Here is a 22,013-nt window from a genome sequence, read left to right on the forward strand (position 1 = left end):
AGGTTTGTTTCAAGAATTCTCGTCTAAGGGTTTAGTCAACACCATACCTCTGAATAGAATGATGGAGGATTGGTATCTCCTTCAGGGGTCTCTCTCGATATCCCAGTCACCCGCGAGGGTAAACCGGAAGCGCCGGGACTGGATTTCTCTGCACGAGAAAGGCAGCGGCTTCTCTCAGCGCGTCGAGGAAGGAGGGGTGACAGCGTCCGCGGGCAGCTGGGCTGGATGTCTTCGCAGAGGACGGCTGCACGGCTCCTCAAGCGTACTGCACCATAGGTCGCGCTGTAGCGGCGATAATGGTAATCAGCAGCTTCACCACCACAGGATAGCAGGCTGCACCGACAGAGTGCTAGTTTTTACCAACACAGGGTCATGCAGGCAGCTGGCATCAGCAACATGTTCGCTCATTGCTTAAGGCAACGTTGGTAATATTTATACCTGACAGGTGCCGGGTTTGACGCAAGTTTGCTGGACATAAGACGTCAATTAAAGATGTCACTAGGAAGTGACAGTTATCAGTTGCTCATTAGAGTTCCATTACTAATCAAAACATAGCAAGCGGGGATTTCCAGGTTTGCTAAGTTTTTATCTTGTTGAAGAACTCGGAGTGTTATCTAGGAATATCAGATAGTGACTGCTGCTCTGTCATTGCACTAATTGGTCGCAAAGGAAGTAGCAGAGAGTCATGCTGGAATGTGGCTCTGTTCGTGTGAGGCCAGAGATGACTTTACAGAAAATCGCACTTGAACGGTTATGCCAATATAGGGAATAAATGGATTTATAGCCGAATAGGGGCATAAGGTCACAGTATCGATCAGGAACCTAGATAAGCACGCAACAACACCTACCCTCAAAACACTACATGGCTACACTGTCTGCTTCTGCCATAACACTGCCCTATATCCTGCCACCCCCACCCAAACTGACCCCTACCCAACCATTGTCCTTATTGCCAAACACTAGCCTCTACACTCACAATTGTATCCTGAAAACACTGGACCTCCAGCACCAAAACACTAGTGAGATAAAGCTGGATGAGAAGGGGTGAGTGGGAGCCACCAAAGAAAGGCCAGAGGGCTCAACCAGGTTTTTTTTCTTCAAGCAGTGGACGGGGCACTGGCGCGTTTGGTGGGCACCTTTAGAAAAATATTGGCCCACTGGGCCCGGTGTTCCACTACATTTAAATCTTGCCTCGGCCAAGGTCCCACCACATCCCCCATGGGAGGAGGAACCCTGCATTAATATACTGCCCCCTCTCAGGGGCCACCATGTTGGTTTGCCCATGCCCTTTCCATTTCCATGCCTAGGGCACCCACAGCCCTGGGCGAGGATAAGGAAGAACGGGCAAGCTGTAGGAGTGGAGGAGACAGATGCACACTGCTGCAGCATGCCAGTATAACCTACCTTTTCTTTTTGGTGCCCCTTTCTCCGACGTACAGTCTGTTCTATCCTCTGGCTGCAGAAGAGTCCAGGCTGCAGCTAGGAAGGTCCTCCGGTCCGGCAGTATGTGGTGGAGTCCGAAACCCTCCAGATGAATGAAAAACAGCAGGCAGGCCGGTGAGGAGTAAATAAACAAAGAACACCTCACCTGTCTGCTGCTGAGACTCCTCCTTTTATTGGCCCATTGGCGAGCGCTGGCTCAATGCAAGGACGAGGTAGCATTCACTTGCATTTTTAAGAAAAGTGCAGGCTTGTTATAAAACTGGCGATTTTTTTTGCACATCGCTAAATCCTGGAGGGTCTGAATGACAATGCTCCCAAATATAATCATACCCTGTTGGAAACAATGGCCTAAACTCTGCCGGCGAACACAAGCTATTCAGATAGATGTGTTGCAGCAAAGTTTATAATATGTTGTGACTTGGACACTGCCAATTGCTGTGGTCAGGCGATTGGCATGAGTGTGGAACTTCGGTGCATTGCCTGGATTAGCCTTTATGCTTCTCTAAAGATACCCAAGCATCGTTAATGGACAAGCTATTCGATGGCTCTCGCCTTTTAAGCAAGAAAGCGGACTAGGCCCCAGACAGATTCCTTGGGTCTGTCTGCCTCCGCCACGCAATTTCATCACAAATCTCGTCCCCTTTTGGCTACTGTCGAGTTTTTCAACTCTGCCAGCGCCAGACCCTGCTGCAAACCCAACAGGTCTCCCAGTTCTTTCATGGCCATGGCACATAAAGGCAATGTCCAGGACATCATGCCACTGAGTGACCTGCTGCTACAGCTGGCACAGCCGCAAAACCTCTTTGTGTCCTTCCAGACACTGACTCACCCTATTGTAGGCAGTATCCAACATTTTCTTCAGTGAATTAGATTATGCCAGTGGCAGACCCCTCTCCCTATTCCACACAGACTTAACAGTGGTGATGGATGTATCACGTCTGGGATGGGACGGCGAGGAGTGTGGCTCAATGGTTAGAGCGGCAGACCCTGATGCAGAGTTCTGGTCCGGGACCAGGGTTCAATTCCCGCCTCGGCGGGTCTTGGGCTCATAATTCCTCGGACCTGATTTCTCGCCTCGGTGCCTATTCTAATCATGGGCCCCACGCTGCAACTCTGGGCAATAGCTTGCTTAACCTCCACACCGGCCCCAACAGCGCTGTGGATGCCTGGCTTCACCCTGGGGGTGCACAGGAGTGGACACTTCACAGGGAAAGCCAGGAGGGGTTCCACAGTGGTATGAGTAATAGCGCCAGGAAACCGCTTGGTGACAGTGCGCTCTACAAATACCTTGACATTTACATTTACATTTACAGAGATTAGGGAATCCTCGTCAGCAGCAGAGACCCAACTCCACATCAAGCTGTTGGAGTTGCGAGCATCTCACTTGGCGGTGAAGGTCTTCTGGCCCACCATCACAGGAGGGCTGGTGCAGCTTCTCACAGACAAGACAGTCAATGACGGTGGTCTCATCAGGAAGTATCACACTTGAACTTGTTTGACAGCGAGCCGATGATTCACTGGCTGCAGTTGTTTGGTCCGACGAACGGGCGCTGGAAATGCTTAGTTGAATGCGAGTTCCTCCCAGGTACGCTGCCCCGAGATGCAGAAGAATCCTTACTGGGTTGTATTGAATATAGTTGAGAAGCATATTGGAGAGGCGGCGATCAACAGTCCTGATGAGACCACGGTAATTAACTGGAACTATCCGAAACGTTCGACTATACAGGGGCTATTTCATATAAATTATGTCTCCTAAGAATCGCCTTTGCTTAACTTGCATTGTACAAAAGTATTTACAGCCCTGTTTTTGTGAACAAAATGTGGATCGCACGGTTTTATCATCATATCGCTTTTAACTTGAGCACTGCGCAGTCATCACTCAACGCTTTATATATACCCTTGCTGCTGAGAATACAATTAGAATTTTTGGAAATGAAAAGGCCTCATCTGAATTCTAATCATGATAAAAATTGTGAATTAATATCTGGCCAGGGCCTGCATATGTGATACAGACCTGTGAGATAATGAACTCATAGGCCTCTGTAGTTGTTCACAGTGCGCCTGGGAAGTGCTTCTATGCGTCTACGCTTGTCACTTCTGGAGCAGAATGACGTCAACGCTGAGCTGCATGATGTCTCCTACTGCGTACAGCAGGACTGCTTTAAAGTTGGAGGACCCGGTCTGGTGTGTGGGGAATATTCACAAGGTGAGGAATCTGCAGGTAAAGGAGTATCCACCAGACAGAGCGTTACCAAAGGCAAGTAACTGATTTGTTATGTTTTCCTGCTGTTGTATATTATCTAATTCTGGGTGGTGAACTCAGCTGGCGGAGTTTTCCGAACTCCGCTCCGTGGAGCGTAGCAATGTTTTTTTCAATGCTCACGCTCATCAACGTCATGTGCTGGAGCGAGAAAAATCCACCTCCTGATGAGATTTTTCCTTGCTTGCACTCGCCAAGGTCTAGTTGGTGAGCAAAATCAACCTCCTGGCGAGAATTCTCAAAGCGGGTCGTCAAATTTCTCAATGCAAGAATGCGGCAAGTCACAACCACTCGTGTTGTGAAACCTTCCTTCGCATTGACAAAGCTGCCACTCGAGTAAAAGCAACTGCACCCTATTGTGCTGCACATGGTGCCTTTCGTGATTATTTTTAAAGGGCAGGACAAACACCAGGAGATCAAAATCACCACCAACGGCATGACCCTTATGCACTCCTCTGCTCACGGAACTCTGAGTAGATCGCCTGAGTTTTTTTGTCACTTCGCGGAGTTCTTCATTGAGGAACTCCACCTAGGCTTAATCTTATCAGGAAAATATAGATTTCAGTCAGTTACGAAACAAGGGTGAGTAGATACCTTTTGGGTGGAGTAAAATTTAAGACATTATTATTGTGATTTTTTTGGCAATTAGTTGATTTTTGCAAGCACTAACACTTCTCTGTATACAGTAAAGACCTTGAGAGTTTTGTAACTTTCAGATACTCAAATTGTGGATTTTGTTGCAATTAAAAAAAATTCAAGGCCTTACATTTCTTTGGAGGTTGCATGCGGGCAGACTAAGTTATCCTGCAAGAGTTTCTTGATTAATCCTATTGCAACTACAATATGTGCCTTTAGTCCAGTATGAATTCTCTCACGTGAAGTGACATTTTATTCGTGATTAAACCTTATCTGACATTCAGAACACACATAAGGCTTTTTCCTCCCGTGTGAGTTTGCTCATGACAAGTGAGAAGTAATTTGTAACCAAAACATTGCTTGCATTTTGAGCACTCATAAGGTTTTTCCCCAGAGTGGGATCTCTCATGAAGCATAACACTGTCTTTCAGATTCAAGCTTTTATGGCATAAGGATTTTCTCCAGTGTGGAGTTTCTCATGGTGAGATAGCGTTTTTCTCTGCAGCTTTTCTGGCATTCAAAGCACTCATAAGGTTTTTCATCAGTATGGAGTCGCTTATGGTTAGTGAGGCTGTGCCAATCAAATAGGAATTTCTGGCATTCACAGCATTGGTAATGTTTTTCCACTCTGTGCGTCTGCTCGTGTCGAGTGAGATTGCGCTTAAAATTGCTGCTTTTCCGGCATTCTGAGCACTGAATTATTTTGATGGTGTGTTTTCTTATGGCGCTTGTAACCATCTCTACCTCTGAATCTTTTCTGACATTTAGAGCACTGATAATTTTATTCATCAGTGTGGATTGTCACATGTTCAGTGAGATGAGATTTTTGGCTGAAACATTTTTGGCATTCGGAGCACTGATAAGGCTTTTCCCCAGTGTGGATTCTTATATGCTGAGTGAGACTGCTTTTTTCACTGAAACATTTCTGGCATTCAGAGCACTGATAAGGCTTTTCCCCAGTGTGGATTCTTATATGCTGAGTGAGACTGCTTTTTTCACTGAAACATTTGTGGCATTCAGAGCACTGATAAGGTTTTTCCCCAGTGTGGATTCTTATATGCTGAGTGAGACTCATTTTTTCACTGAAACATCTGTGGCATTCTGAGCACTGATAAGGTTTTTCGCCAGTGTGGGTTCTTATATGTTGAGTGAGACCGCTTTTTTCACTGAAACATTTGTGGCATTCAGAGCACTGATAAGGCTTTTCCCCAGTGTGGATTCTTATATGCTGAGTGAGACTGCTTTTTTCACTGAAACATTTGTAGCATTCAGAGCACTGATAAGGTTTTTCCCCAGTGTGAGTTCTTATATGCTGAGTGAGAATGATTTTTTCACTGAAACATCTGTGGCATTCAGAGCACTGATAAGGTTTTTCCCCAGTGTGGGTTCTTATATGCTTAGTGAGATTGCTTTTTACACTGAAACATTTGTGGCATTCAGAGCACTGGTAAGGTTTTTCCCCAGTGTGGGTTGGTATATGTTGAGTGAGTCTTATTTTGTCACTGAAACATTTCTGGCATTCAGGGCACTGAAAAGGTTTTTCCCCAGTGTGGAATCTCACATGTGCAGTTAGAAGTGATTTAAGTTTGAAATCTTTTGGACATTCAGAGCACTGATAAGGTTTTTCCCCAGTGTGAGTTCTTATATGCTGAATGAGACTGCTTTTGTAACTGAAACATTTCTCACATTCAGAGCATGGATAAGGTTTTTTCCCTGTGTGGGTTACTGTATGTTGAAAAAGACTTCTTTTATTTCGGAAATTTTTCTGGCATTCAGAGCACTGAAAAGGTTTTTCCCCAGTGTGGGTTTTTACATGCACCGTGAGTAGGCGTTTTTCACTGAAACATTTCTGGCATTCAGAGCACTGATAAGGTTTTTCCCCAGTGTGGGTTCTTGTATGCCGATTGAGACAGTTTTTTTCACTGAAACGTTTGTGGCATTCAGTGCACTGATAACGTTTTTCCCCAGCGTGGATCTTTCTGTGCCGTGTGAGACTACTTTTTACACTGAAACATTTCTGGCATTCAGAGCACTGATAAGGTTGTTCCACAGAATGGGTTATTGCATGTCGAGAAAGACTTTGTTTATTACAAAACCTTTCCTGGCAATCAAAGCACTGATAAGGTTTTTCCCCAGTGTGGAATCTCAAATGTGCAGTTAGAAGTGATTTAAGTTTGAAATGTTTTGGGCATTCAGAGCACTGATAAGGGTTTTCCCCAGTATGGATTCTTATATGTTCAGTGAGTCTGATTTTGTAACTGAAACATTTCTGGCATTCAGAGCACTGAAAAGGTTTATACCCAGTGTGGGTTCTTATATGCCGAGTTAGACTACTTTGGTCACTGAAACATTTATGGCATTCAGAGCACTGAAAAGATTTTTCCCCAGTGTGGGTTCTGATATGCCGAGTGAGACTGCTCTGGAAACTGAAACATTCCTGGCATTCAGAGCACTGAAAAGATTTTTCCCCAGTGTGGGTTCTGATATGCCGAGTGAGACTGCTTTGGTCACTGAAACATTCCTGGCATTCAGAGCACTGGTAAGGTTTTTCCCCAGAGTGGGTCCTTGTATGTAGAGTGAGTCCTCTTTTGTCACTGAAATATTTCTGGCATTCAGCGCACTGATAAGGTTTTTCCCCAGAGTGGATTCTCATATGTTCAGTGAGTTTAGATTTACGGCAGAAACTTTTTTGGCATTCAGAGCACTGGTAAGGTTTTTCCACAGAGTGGGTTAATGCATGTTCATATAGACTCGGTTTGACTCTAAAACTTTTCTGGCATTCAGAGCACTGATAAGGTTTTTCCCCAGTGTGGATTCTCATATGCTCAGTGAGATAAGATTTACGCCTGAAACTTTTTTGGCATACTTTGCACGGAGAGTGGTTTTCCCCAGTGTGGATTCTCATATGCTCAGTGAGATAAGATTTACGCCTGAAACTTTTTTGGCATACTTCGCACTCATAGTGGTTTCCCCCAGTGTGCATTGTCAAAATTGTGAGATGAGATTTATGGCTGTATCTTTTTTGGCACATGTAACTTTTTTCCCTAACTTAGGTTATTTTGCCTCGATTGAGGCGGTTTTGAACACTGAATTTGTTCTCACAGTCTGTGTTTTTATACGGTGTATACCTAGACTTAATATCTCTACGTTTAGTTTTCTCTTGCTTATATGCCACGGTAAGAGTGAACCCGATTTTAGAGTCAGGCTTGTTTAGATAATGTTCAGCATATATCTCTAAAAGAAATTGTGTGTAATCTTCTTAACACTTGAATTGAGCAAAATATGTCTGGAAGCAGCCCTGTAACACCTGTCGAAATGTTTCAAGCAGATAATAGTCTTTAGGTTATAGCCTATCCGGCAGCAACTTATTTTGTGACTGAAGATTTTCTCAAATCTATTTGTATAGGCTCTTAACAATGCAGTGATAAGGTGTTAGTCTGATATTTAATCATTAAACTGATAAGTACCTTTTTGCACTGACGTAATTGCAGTAACTGAGGGTGTTAGAACGTGCACAGTCTCAGAACATCAGTTCCTTTTACCCTTTCTTTGTTTGGTGTAAGGTTAAGATTTGTAGTTCTGAAGACGAGGATTTATTTACATTAGCTATAGCGCAACTGTGCTCATTTAATCCATTTTTACCTTTAACAGTTTTACATATCACTCACGCACAGCAGATAATGTTGAGGCGATTTAGATAGAATTACAGAACAGTACACAATAAAAAGGAAACAATCTGAGATGGTTATGAACACAATAAAGTGGTGAATTTTTAAGGTTTTCGCAAGAGTGAGTAGAGTGGGTCGTGGTTTTCTACCCAGAGGCAGATAGTCTCAAAGTTTTGTAACTGGTTAAAACGGTTGTTGAACAAAGGTGATTTTTCAATCTTTCGGTTGTTAACGTGTCAGCTTCGGAGTCTTCTCTCAGCGTCTTTTCCTTGATGGTCTGCAGAGGAAACCTTTTGTTATAACTTTCTTTTATGCAGTGTGTGCTTCCTCTCCGGAATTACATGATGTTTTAGATGAACGTTATTCTGTGCACAGATATGGCTTTGCTCTGGGTTAATGAAATACTAAATTAGAGACTTCACTTACAGGTATAGTACTTTCCTCAGCTCCCACTTCCTCGCCACACCTAGATTTTGGAAATTGTTTAAACGTAGAATGCTGGATGTCCTTCAGTTTTTCAAAATAATCCTTCTTATGGCACTGACTTCAGTTGCCTGGTGCTAAATCTTGCTTTCTTCGTCAGTAATCTCAATCACCTATAGTATTAAAATTAAATAGTTAATACATGAACATTTCCAAAAATATAATTTACAAGCCAAATCAATGCAGAGCTGCAGAATTTTGAAAATGTTGAGCTGTTTTTCAGACAGTGCAGAGTGTAGAATGGTAAATAAAAGCCCAAAAACATTATGAAATAATGAATGGCATGCGGTTTAACAGGCAGAAGTATCTGTTCCTTGTGGCAACTCCCCAGTCAATGGAGTCAAACTGGTAATTGCACATTACTGGGATAAATCTACCACAAAACAATTACATGAGATGTTGCTGCCACTCCAGCACTGTGCAACTTCTAACAAGGGACTACGAAAGGTCTTGGACCGGTCCTGTGACCTGGAGGGTCACACCAAGTGTGCCCTCATTTAAGGCAGAGGACTGTCATGGGTTTAACAGCTAGAGCGGTGGTGGCAATGCACCCTGTTGTAAGGATCAATAGCCTGTTAAGATCTTTGCCTCATGGTCAGTGGAGTGGCTTCCTACTGACACACCCATGGAATGCTCCATTTCTATACCTGTGCACAGACTTTGCACTAACATCAAGTGTGTGTTTAGGGTGTTGGTGTGCGTAGCATAAATGCAATGTGAGAGTGCGACAGAGTAAACAGCATCTCCTGCCTGCCAGTTGTGTATGCAAGTGGGACCATCTATCCCTTTTTATACCCTAGTTCAAAGTCCTCTGATACCAAGGAATAAAGTGCTCTACAAAGAACTCAGGTGCCTGCTGTGACACCAGGGATGGTGTCAGCCTATCTAAGTCGAGGGGACATCACCTGCAGGCTGAATTACTTAATGGAGAAGCTGTGTACCTGTCCCGAAGAGCCTAGAAGTCTGTCCTGGAAGAAGCACGGTCCGACACATCCTCGTTATCTGTAGGGCGGGCCGGAAAGCCATCCAGCAGGACCAGCTAGTCTGAGGGACTCAGCCCCCCCCCCCCCGCCCCGCCAAAACTCTCCCAACAGTTTAAGGCAGAAAATAAAACTCTACGACAACATAATTGTTGAGGCCCAGTTGGACGATTGTGTGCTGCCAACGGCCCGTTCAAGGTTGCATTTGCCAAATTCCTAACACAACAGGGTCTGAATCTACTGGCTTCCTGGAGAGCATGTGTTGGGCTTTTAGCTGCTGAATTTCTGACTACTCTGTGTCAGAGGCCCATGAGGGACTACAACTACTCCAGTGTCGAACACCCTGTCTGAGCTTACGCCTGTGGTCCAGCCGGCCACAGTGTGGGCTCAATTGCTGATTGTCGGGCCTCCAGGGGGGCTGCACTTACCGACAGGCCAGGTGTGACTGCTACCTTAGGACTGCTGATCTTCAGGCAAAGGCAAAGAAAAGACAGAGTGGGTGCCCTACTGAATGCAGCCCTACATCCAGGACAAAAGCGCTCCACAAAAGCCTGCAGGTGGGTCACTGCACTCTCTCGAGTGTTCGGGCATGCCATTCAAGTGCCGGGAAACAGGAAAGAGACCTAGACAAGACTGACTCATCCTGTGGAAGGATAAGACGCTTACGATGGGGCATATACGCATTGGGGTGACTGAAGTGATAGAACTGCACCTATACTATATTCATGATACTCCTAAATGCCCCTGGAGGGTAAGAGGGTATCAGAACCGGACGCACCTGTCTACAGCACATGGTAGTCTGGCATGCCTGCACCATCCTTTCATCCAGACTGTCCATAAAGTTGATTTTAGAGCTGCTACACACATAGCAGTGGGAATCTCAGACCATTCGCTGGTGGAGGTGCAACTCGATGGTCTGGTTGTGGACTTCATCCTACCCCCAAGGGTTGATCCGTGATATTTAAAAGACAAGACGTTCAAAGCTTGTATGAGAGATAGTGGTTCAAAAGGGGGTGGTGATGGACGGAGCATCTGAACCAATCAAACACTCACACCCAGTCCACAGATCTGGGTTTAATCCATCACCATTCTTTAGCCCACTCTGCCACCCCAGTTCAGACATGGCCATATGCAAATCAGTCTGACCCTGTGCCTCATGGGAACAGTCCAGCCCGAACTGCCAAGTCATGCCTTCCCTGGACCGGAAACAAGCTTCCGGGGACTGGTTTCTGGCATTTCAGCTGTTTTCGGCCCTGCTTGCTTGAATCCAGTGGCAAAGTGAGCAAGGGACTCACGTCTGAGCATACCCTGCCACACTTTATGTATGAGAGATAGAGCAGAATTATATTTTAGGGAGAATGGGCGGCCTGTTGAATCAGCTTGCGTGCTATAGGGTGAATTCAAGGCAGTGATTTGAGGCCAGACACAAGCCTTGATTGGGAGAATGTCGAAGGAACGTAAATTGAAGTGCGAGGCTCAGGACAAGGAATGTGCTTTCCTGGAGGTTCGCTTGGCAAGTGGGGAATCAGTTTCTCTCCCATTACACCATCAACTGAAGCAGCACACATTAAGAGCACTAATGGAAAATAGCGGGCACTCATGCACTGGCTACCCAGCATTGTCTCTATGATGTCGGTGATAAAGCCAATGAGTTGCTTACATGGTTAGAGAGACAAGACAAAGGACGGAACTGGATCCTTGAGGACACAGACAACAAGGGGACGGAAATACTGGGAGAGACTTCCTGAAAGACCTGACCCTGCCAATGCTAACGAATGAGGACCGAGACGCACTAGACCAAGACCTGACAGTAGACTAAATAAATAAGACAATAGGAACCTTGCAAACAGGGAAAGGGACGGGGCCTGATGAGCTCCCGTTAGAATAATATAAAATCATGATGGATAAAATCAGGGAGTACCTCCAGAGTATGTTTCAGACTGCCTGAAAATAAGGATGTCTCCCGGAGGACCAAAGAACGTCTGAGGTGGCGGTCATCCCAAAAAGGACGAACCAGTTACTGAGTGTGGGTCTTATAGACTTATCTCCCTGCTTAATATTGAGACTAAGGTCCTTGCGAACGCCCTGGCGATCTGCCTGCGGACAGTAATTGCAACAGTGGTTCATCCTGATCAATCGGGCTTCATGCCACATCAGGGAACGCGCTTAAATCTCCGACACCTTAATGGAGTACCATATGCAATAGGAGATTCCTTAGCTGAACCAGTGGCGCTGCTGTTAAGCTCTTGTTTGTGGCCCCTCTAGCGCGCATGCGTATCAATAATAGAGTCTCCTGAGTCTTTGCCGTCCGACATGGATGCTCCTTGTCTCCTATGCTCTTCACACATGTTTGGGTTCACCAGGACCTCTCATATGGGGTATTCCTGTTGATCAGGATATAATATCAACTGGAAGAAGTCCTTAATATTCCTGCTGGTGGCAGGGGCCCTGCGGCTGCACTCTAGGTGCACAGTTAGGGTGGCACTACATGGCTTTAAATATTTGGTTGTGTTCATTACAAGAGAGCACAGGCAGGAACATACTCCCGAAATTAGACCGTCTTCGCTGGGATGCCCCACACTTGCGGGCGCTCCCACACTCCTCACTGGGCCGGGTGGCCCTATTTAAAGTGATCACCCTCCAGGGTCTCCTGTACATTGTGCAAAAAATGTCCTTTAAGATCCCACCAGACATTTTTTTCCAAAAGGTAGTCTGAGAACTTCTGCTCCTGTTGTGGGATGGCGGCGCGTCACCCTGAGTAAGTTGCAGAGGGGAGTTTATTAAGGTGGACTCGCGTTCCGGAGTATTCACAAGTATTACTGGGCCTCGCAGCTGGTGGCAGTCAACAACTGGGTTTTTGCGGACTGTGAGGATCCTGCTTACCGGGTAGATAGATTGGCCATGGGCAAGAGAGGTTACCCCACCCCGGTGCTGTATCGAAGAAAGTATGAGTGCACCCTACCTACCCATACCCAAACAGTGGTAAGGGTGTGGAGAGAGGCTACCACGTATTTAGGCTGGGAAGGTAAGCTGACTGAAATTACTCCACTGTTTGATGGGGATCTCTTAAGTGCAGTGGGAGGATTGCAGGGCTTCACAAAATGGGGATTGATTAGCTTAGAACGGCCGGGCGATGTGTTGAGGGGACAGGCACTTGTGTCCTTCACGATCCTACAACAAAAGTATAAATTAGGTGACTAAAAACGGTTCTGGCATTTGCAGGTGGCCAAGCTCTGCAAAGTCACATCCGGGAAGGGGGGCAGTTGCCTGATGCATCCCTACTGGAGGACCAGCTACTAATTGGTCCCCCGACCGAAAAAGCAATCTCAACCATCTATAGGAAGTTGATCTACAGTTCTCTGGATGCCTTGGGGACGCGGAGAGCTGTGTGGGAGAGGGATCGAGGCACGCTTGGCGAGGGTGATTGGGTTGAGGCCATTCAGGGTGTCAGGGAGTTGGCAATTAGAACTCATTTTTGTCTAATTTAACTACAGATACTGATACTGCCAAATCAATGACCCTGTTTACCTTAAAGGGCAGCTTGAACTCAGAGCTCAACAACAGACTCGATTGAATAAATGACCAGCACGCTGCTTATCTTGCCAAGACACAGGTACTTTGTAAATCTCTTTTTATTGAACAAGTGCCCAATCGATGGTGTTGACACCGAAAATACGGTGCACATTAGTGAGAGTGATTAGACCAAAAACACAAAGTCTGCAAATATAGAGTGAGTAACATAGCTTGGCTTGTCCTGACACTCCCTAGCCAAATCCCACTACATAAAACTCGATTGCCCTTTATCAAAGGCAGGTAGTCCTCCCACGGTTCTGGAGGTCGCTGGGCTGCAAGACGACTTGCCTTTTGGTTCTGGATCATCCAGGGATGCAGACAGGCCAGTAGGGCTGGGACCAAGACAATAGTTCTCTACAGAACCTCACCAGCAGAGAAGGCTGCAGTGCCCTTCGGTCGCCAAGAACTGAAATTCAGGGTCTGGGGATGCCACCTAAAATCTTGATTTAAGGGTGTTACAAGGGAGTGACAGGTAGAGGCTAATGGGCCCCTTTCCTGGGGTGTCTATACCCTCTATCATGCCCACCTCCTGTGGGAAGTGGACATAGTGCTAGCCCTGATTTGATAAGTCCCATCATCTTCAAGATGGTGGGCACTACAAAGTGTACTTCACCTCGCCTCCAGCACCTGAGGGATGGAGTTAACAGAGGGGGCGGGGGCACACCTCCTGTTGTATCTAAGGTTTCCCACCGGGCCTTGCGCCTAAAAGGGGGTGAGGACAGGAAGATCGCTTGCTCCCTCTAACAGGAGAGGCTGGGGTCGCATTACAAAGGAGGCAAGGCCTTTGAAAATTCTTGCCACAGATGGCTCTTCCTGACCAGGGGGAGGTGTGAGCCCCTCCACCTCGAAGTGCACAGGCACTCTCCCCATGAGGACAGAACACACTCTGGTGGTAGCAGGCTGGCTCAGGCCAGTTGGTGACCACACTAAGGATTGGTAGATTTTAGGGGACCCCTCTAAAGGGGTACTCTGTGTGCAATTTTTAATAAATCGGACACTGCAATCAGCGCACGTATATTTCCTAGGACAGCGAAAACTCTACAGCAGGTCTTGCTCACAGTCCTTATACTGTGACTGCCACTACTGAACATTAATCTTGAATTGTTAAACCAGGGCCAGGATCTGGACAGGAGCCAATGAACAGGAGGGCAACTCACCCGATAATAGAAGCCTTCTGTCTTCACACTCACTCAGAGAGAACAAACCCAGCCCATGTATTGCATGAGAAAGAGACCACAACCCTCAGTGAAACACTCACCTATCAGATGGGATTTGTTAATAAGAATAAAATAAAGATAACGTGTCCCTGGGGACCCCACAGATACACCGTTCCTACCAGTGCCATAAATGCTTGGGGTCCCGCAGGTAAACCTAACAGTGCTACAAAGGCTTAGGGGCCCTACAGGTAAACCTTTCCTAACCCAGTGCTACAAATGCTATATCCCCTCTGCAGATGGACTGGGCGCTCCAGGGCAGCAATTAAGTTGCTTGGCATTTATCTACCCTTAGCTAAGCCACGTGATAAAGGCAGTAGATCAGGATGATTCTCTTCGATCAGAAGTAGCTCTCACTATCGAAAAGGTGAAGGTCCTGGTATAACACAAACGCAGACTTGCGGTTAGGCTCTACCAGGACATGTAGTAAACTATTAATTTATGTATATGTAAGATTAGATTGCATTGCAAATTAATTCTCATTTCACTATTTTCCGCACACAACATACAACATGGATTCCTCACATGCGCCCCCTGATGAAGGGAGAACCCCCAAAATGAATTGGGTCAGACTGAATTTAAATTTACTTGCGGAGCAGTGGATTTTGAAAGGGATTCTATGAGAATAAATATGCTTAAACTGGAATACAAGTGGATTTGCTTCCAAGGGAAGGAGACATTGATGCACTTTTACGGGAACAAGCTGTGGAGCAGGAGACACAGACCAGATCTAGTCTGGGCTATATAAACAACTGTAGCCAAATACATCTCCCTTCTGGCACGCGATGAGTGTATTTCATAAATACTACAATAATGAATGAAAAATACACGGCATGCATAGACAAGGTTTGCTATGTAACCTCTGGACTCCTGTAAACCTAAACAAACACCAGTAATCAGACACCAGGAACATCACCCGGAACTCCTAAGATTTTCCTTTTGTTTGGTATCTTGTTTTTGGAAGGTGGGTTTTTAGGATAAGCTATTTTTGGGTGTGTCTTCTTTTATTCCAGGATGGGCACTAGTTTTAGCATTGTCATCTTTTATACTCTACATACCAAGTTGCTGACTTTCTTTCACGCATCCCTCATTTACCCGAACAGGAAACGTCTGGGGGTGGGGTGTGTCAGGTAGCCCTTGTGGTAGACGATGGGATAGAGGATAAGGAGTGCCATGCCATCCCTTCATATATTTCTCCCCTCCTATATTCACAGTCCCCATTTACCAGTTATCATAAACAAAATGGAATCCACTAGGTGGAAGGCGGTTGTTACCACAATGGTGGGGAGCAACCAGTGTTGTTAAAATACCCCTCACACACCAACAGGCCCCTTGGTGTCATGCTTCATCATCGGGGTCTTCGCAAACCTCTACGGGATGCGGCGTGCTACGACTTCACGACTACGCAGGAGCACTTTACGAGTGAACTATGTGTTTGGTGTGTGTGAGTACAAGAATGTGAGTGGTGAGGTGAAAGTGAAGAATTAAAAAATACCTGGCACGTGAGTACCGAAAAATTTTTATTTAGTCTCCGGCTGGTATTATTAAAAAGAGTGCTAGAGTGGTTGTGGTTTACTGATTAGGGTAACCCAACCAAATTAGTGCGTCGACATGTTTCGGAGTTATGGAACTCCTTCTTCAGGACGGGAATATGCACTACTTATCCCCACCTTACTCACATGTGTGTAGATTTTAAAGTGTGCTCTACAAAAATAAGATAAGGGTGAAAATGTACCTATCTATGTTGAATGCAAGGTCTGTTGCGCCCAATTGGCGATTCAGGACACCTGTAAACAGAAAAATCAAATAAAACAGGATAATACATGTTTTTGTTTCATACTGTGTAAATACACAGAAGGGTAACAAGGAACAAAAGTGAAGGTCCAGGAACCCTAAAAAGAAAAAACCGGAAAAAAACCGGAAAAAAACGAACAACATATAAACTGAAACACACAATGATTCAAAGTATCTGATAAGCCTTTGAGGGTATAATTTCTGACCCAGATGTATTGCTTACTTATGAAGGGAGGTCAAATGGCCTCATGAGCCACAGCGTGTTGGGGGGTCCGTTCTACCCGGTATGGCAACCTGTGAGGTATTCAAGGGAATGGATCAAAAGGTTGTAATCCCTCGAGATTGAAAGATCACACACCATTTAGCATATTCATACACTCATACACACTCACGGTTATCCCAGGACTGTCTGGCTTGCTACCCCTCCACGCGGCTCCGACGAGTACATATGTAACCCCATTTTTGCCAAATACGCTGAGATCTGATAACCACCCTTCTCCAGTAACTGGTAACCCCTTAGACTCAATTGCATGAGTTCCCTGTCCCCAAACTTACTCCATAGGAGAACATCCTCGCTAACATCCATGCCAAACCAAACCCTACTGTACCTACTGCTCAAATGGTTTCAGTGACCCTTCCAGAAAACTGTATTTTGTAATTTCTAGTTTTAATTTTTACTTCTCCACTGACATTCTTTAAGTAATTGTAACATCTCCCACAATGCCCAGGGTTTAACATTAATATTATCCTTAATTGTGTAGGCGGTTTATACATGGTGCCTATAACCTTCATCAAAACCTCTTACAGCTGAATTACCATGCAATTCATGTAATTTCTGGGTTTCTGAGGCAACCTATTCAAACATCGGCCAATACATCATCTATCACCGTTTTCGCGCATGCGCGAGGCGGCAGACACTGAATCAATACTGTCACCGGTTTCGCGCATGCGCGAGGCGGCAGACACTGAATCAGTGTTGTCATAGACAAAAAGAGGTGATGCGCATGCGCACCTCTTCCACACTCCTCTTCCGCACATGCGCATTCGCACGGGAACGCCCTACCCGATGCGCGCAGAAGCGGAATGGAAACTAGGGGTCCAGACCAGTTATGGGCTTATTCCGCTTTCAATTAGAGGCTAATTGGAGCCAGTTGAGACTATAAAAACTCGCTCCTCACCTCACAAATGTACTCGTCGGAGCCGCGTGGAGGGGTAGCAAGCCAGACAGTCCTGGGATAACCGTGAGTGTGTATGAGTGTATGAATATGCTAAATGGTGTGTGATCTTTCAATCTCGAGGGATTACAACCTTTTGATCCATTCCCTTGAAAAGCTCACAGGTTGCCATACCGGGTAGAACGGACCCCCCAACACGCTGTGGCTCATGAGGCCATTTGACCTCCCTTCATAAGTAAGCAATACATCTGGGTCAGAAATTATACCCTCAAAGGCTTATCAGATACTTTGAATCATTGTGTGTTTCAGTTTATATGTTGTTCGTTTTTTCCGGTTTTTTTCCGGTTTTTTCTTTTTAGGGTTCCTGGACCTTCACTTTTGTTCCTTGTTACCCTTCTGTGTATTTACACAGTATGAAACAAAAACATGTATTATCCTGTTTTATTTGATTTTTCTGTTTACAGGTGTCCTGAATCGCCAATTGGGCGCAACAGACCTTGCATTCAACATAGATAGGTACATTTTCACCCTTATCTTATTTTTGTAGAGCACACTTTAAAATCTACACACATGTGAGTAAGGTGGGGATAAGTAGTGCATATTCCCGTCCTGAAGAAGGAGTTCCATAACTCCGAAACATGTCGATGCACTAATTTGGTTGGGTTACCCTAATCAGTAAACCACAACCACTCTAGCACTCTTTTTAATAATACCAGCCGGAGACTAAATAAAAAATTTTCGGTACTCACGTGCCAGGTATTTTTTAATTCTTCACTTTCACCTCACCACTCACATTCTTGTACTCACACACACCAAACACATAGTTCACTCGTAAAGTGCTCCTGCGTAGTCGTGAAGTCGTAGCACGCCGCATCCCGTAGAGGTTTGCGAAGACCCCGATGATGAAGCATGACACCAAGGGGCCTGTTGGTGTGTGAGGGGTATTTTAACAACACTGGTTGCTCCCCACCATTGTGGTAACAACCGCCTTCCACCTAGTGGATTCCATTTTGTTTATGATAATTGCTAGGGGAGACAGAATCCACTATTCCCTCTCCTTCCCTCTTTTGTTAACGATTAACCCTTTTACCAGTTGTCTGCTTTGCTGCCATCAAGAAGTGGAGAGAGGGGAATCAGCAGGCAGCCCCTTTAAGCCGGTGCTGAGGACGGATATCAGAGGATACACGCTTGAAGAAGGTGGGGTGGAGAGAGCGTCAGGTTGGTCACTAGTTGATCCAGCTACACGTAGCACAGGAACGCGAGGCGGAGAAACCAGAGGGGGAAGACCGGAAAGACAGAGAAGGCCTAACAGCTTCCGAGAGAGAGAACCGGAGGACGTGGAGTGGTGTGGCTCTTCCAGGTGCGTGGGCATCTACGGGGTTTTGGAAAGGGGCTGAGTCAGAGAGGGACAGGAGGGGGGCTGAGGGGTGAAAGGGACCCAGGGAAAAGGAAATATGCGAGACAGAAAAGAAAGACAAGAGCAGAAATCATCGGCTACTCTTTTTCTTTTGGTTGCTCGAACCTCTACCCCCTCTCCTTCACATTTACGCATAGCTATTTTTTATCCCTCACATCCTCCCTTGACTAAACCATAAAGCAAAAACACTTACCTGAGTCTTTTCCTTCTGTCTGAGGGACGACGGCGGCCGAGGCTCACCTAAGGGACTGAAGTGGAAGACCCTGTGGGAAAGAAGAATACAAAAGAGACAATCAATCATTGTGATTTCCTGTAATACTAATAAAAAGTGCATACCAAGAAATTATTCAATGCAGTGTGCTCCTTCTTGACCGACTCTTCTACAACGTGGAGCTACAAACTCTCCCTATAGGGAATGGGAGGAGGGAGATGGGTCAGTAGTTCTTGAGGTCAGTGGGGTCCGCAGAGGGCTTCTTGAGCAGGGGTCTGACTTCTGCATGTTTCCAGTTGTTGGGGAAGGTGTCAGTCTTAAAGGCGGTGTTGATGGTGCGTCGTAGTTCTGTGGCGATGGCGGCTCTGTGGTAGATGTGTGGCAGGCAGGGGTCCATGGGGGCTCCTGAGTGGATGCCTTTCATGGTCGAACTTGTGTCTTCGGTGGTCACTGGGGTCCATGAGGAGACGGTAGGCTGTCTGGCATTGCTGGTGATGTTGTAGTTCCGGCGTCAGTTGTCTGGTCATTGAAGTGGTCATAGAGGCCCTTGATTTTCAGATGGAAGTAGGATTCAAGCTTGTCACAGAGATCGTGGGAGGAGGTGATGCGCGTAGTTTCGCTGGGGGGTTTGGTGAATTCCTATATAGACTACTATTGGGTGCATTGATTGGTGGTTGCATCTGGTGTTACTATTGGTTTAGGGTTAGTGTTCTCCATGTTGGTTATTTGAGGGTTCTGATTGGTTCCTGGATCAGTGATTCTATTGATGTAGGGCTTAGGGTTACTGATTGGTGGATAGGTTTAGGGTTTTGGATTGGTTCCTGGGGCTAGGCTTTTTATTGACGTAGGGCTTAGAGTTTCCTGTGCGATTGGTTGTGTAGTCTAGGGTTAGGACTAGGGCTAATGTTAGGCTTTCTATTGGAAACAGGGCTTAGGGTTTCCTGTGTGATTGGTTGCTTAATGTAGGGTAGGGACTAGGCCTCTGGTTAGGATTTCTATTGGAGATAGGGTTTAGGGTTTCCTGTATGATTGACAGGGAACTGGGTTGGGACTGGGGTTGGAGTTAGGCATTCTATTGGACGTAGGGTTTACAGTTTTGTGCCTGATTGAGTGCTTGGACTAGGGCTATGATTGGTTGTAAGGTCGTGGCCTCCTATTGGCCCTAAGGTTCATGGTTAGTGTTGCGATTGGATAGGGCTAGGGTTCCCATTGGCTGAAGGGGTCACCTGACTACTAGGGATATAAAAGTTCAAGGCCAAGGCTATGAAAGAGGATGTAGCCTTACGGCTAGAGCGGTTGACCTTGAAGCTGGAGAACCAGGTTTGAGTCTCGGCAACAACGCACAACATCCTGTGATTCTGGGCAAATCACTTAATCTCCCCTTGCCTAAGAAAATGAATGTGTCCTTGTGTAACGAAACTGGTGCTCATGTAAATCACTCTGATGCCTGATATCTTCGGGTCTAGTTCGGGCTATGTAAAAACTAAAAAAAAAAAGCTTAGGGTGTCTCACCTGTGCATCGAGGCTGAGGGTGGAGAGGACAAGGGTGAGTGTCTGTTTGAAGCTGGTCGGGACTAGGGTCAGAAATGCTGCCCATTTCCCCATTCATCAGCACACACCCAACCCCATCCACGACCAGAGTAACACACACACACCAAATGTACTCCACTCATGGACTACAAACTAACCCTATGCACAATCCAATTTCTCAGCACACACTACGAAACCACACCTTTATACCCTTCTATCCCAGCTACCACACATTTCTACCATCACCTGCGAACAGTACATAACTCTATCCTACACCACTAACCAATCCACTCATCACGAACTGTAGGAAAGTAGGAACTGCTTCTTCTGGTTACCCCCACTTTTTGCTGATTGCACCCACTGTTTTGACTAGTCTGGCTGGGATCCTGCTAATCAGGACCCCAGCCTATCTGCTTTTTCCTCCTAAACTGTAAAACACGTACTAGGTACACTCCAGATTGGACACTGGGGTACCCTTATCAGTCCCTAGTATATGGTACACATGTACGCAGTGCATAGGTACCCCAGAGGCCTCCCACGGGCTGCAGCATGTATTATGCCACCCATGAGAATCCATGCAAAATGCAAATACAGGTCTGACATTGCAGCCTATGTAAGCTGGTGCTTCACCACTTATGAAAGATATAGGTTTACTATATCTATAAGTCACCCCTATGGCAGGCCTTATCAATCCTGAAGGCAGGGTGCTGGGTTTTACGTTAGAGGGCGCCCCTGCATGAGCAGGGCTCCTGTAAATAATGAATGGGTGGCGATACAAGGAACTTCATTCTCACCAGATATGTGGAGGTTCTGCTGTGCCCTGACAGGCCGCTTAACTGCAAATTGCAACCTCCGCATCATCCATTTTAAATACTTGCACCAGTTATACTATACACCGCTGCAATTGAAGCGCTTTGGTCTGCGGGAGAATGCTTGCTTTGTTCGGTGTAGGCAGGGGGATGCAGAGTTTCTGCATCTTGCATGGCATTGTACAGGAATCTATCAATTCTGGACCAAGGTCACAACTCTGCTTACTAATGTTGCCTCTGAATTCGTGATGTGTACTCCTGATGTCTGCCTGCTGGGCTGGGTAAAGAACCTCATACCCTGCAACCATCGTTTAGTCGCTGTCTCGACCTTGGTTGCTAAACGGGCGGTGGCACAATGCTGGGGGTCTAAAACTAATGCTACTCTGAAAAAGTGGGACCGGGACTTACTCTACTGTAAAGTACAACTTGAAATATATGCAGAGGAACTGCCCGAGTCTTCACGCCCTAAAGATTTCTGGGCCCCGTTGTCTGTGTATCTCCTGGGCAACCCTGATTTGCCTGTTTGTATATTATGCAAGCTGTTCAATAAACAGATTTAAAAAAAAACATCTTGGAATCATACCTCCACGCCGGTAACCGGTGTGGGAGGTATGAGTCCACCCTTCAGAAGCAAGCTTCGTTATGTCCCTGGTCTTCCTTGTACCAGCCTTCTCGACCCAGACAGCACAAAAAGGTTGCTGTCAGCCCAAGACACATTTCTGGCCTCCTGCAGCTGAGCCAAACTTGAGCAGGGAAAGGAAACACAATAGGCATCCTGTCACAGGGAGGTGTGACCACCTCCCAGACAGGATTTAGTGTA

The 22,013-nt window shown here is 46.1% G+C and overlaps 2 protein-coding genes across 9 annotated transcripts in view; both read right to left on the reverse strand.

Moving 5' to 3' along the window:
* Nucleotides 1-5,000: 5,000 nt before the first annotated feature.
* LOC147737165 (uncharacterized) lies at nucleotides 5,001-7,370 on the reverse strand. Of its 6 annotated transcripts, none has more exons than XM_086918147.1 (3): nucleotides 7,013-7,322; nucleotides 6,066-6,844; nucleotides 5,121-5,987 (listed from the first exon to the last, which is right to left on the reverse strand). In XM_086918147.1, exons 1-3 carry the CDS (start codon nucleotides 7,320-7,322, stop codon nucleotides 5,121-5,123), a joined length of 1,956 nt encoding a protein of 651 aa, XP_086774273.1. The 6 variants fall into 6 exon arrangements, with proteins under 6 accessions (XP_086774196.1, XP_086774273.1, XP_086774237.1 ...); XM_086918111.1 differs by having other exon boundaries at nucleotides 6,066-6,283; nucleotides 6,452-7,322; XM_086918070.1 differs by having other exon boundaries at nucleotides 5,001-5,122; nucleotides 5,291-7,370.
* Nucleotides 7,371-8,331: 961 nt separating this feature from the next.
* Nucleotides 8,332-22,013, reverse strand: part of LOC147737166 (uncharacterized) — a 498,742-nt gene continuing 485,060 nt past the window's right edge. For all 3 annotated transcript variants that reach the window (XR_015295525.1, XR_015295529.1, XR_015295526.1), the window contains 2 exons: nucleotides 18,837-18,906; nucleotides 8,332-8,603 (listed from right to left, as the gene is read on the reverse strand). The gene's annotated coding sequence lies outside the window, so the exon portion shown is untranslated. The remainder of the gene's footprint in view (nucleotides 8,604-18,836; nucleotides 18,907-22,013) is intronic.

The sequence above is a fragment of the Lissotriton vulgaris genome, chromosome 1_1 (assembly GCF_964263255.1).
Source record: "Lissotriton vulgaris chromosome 1_1, aLisVul1.2, whole genome shotgun sequence".
Taxonomy (NCBI): domain Eukaryota; kingdom Metazoa; phylum Chordata; class Amphibia; order Caudata; family Salamandridae; genus Lissotriton; species Lissotriton vulgaris.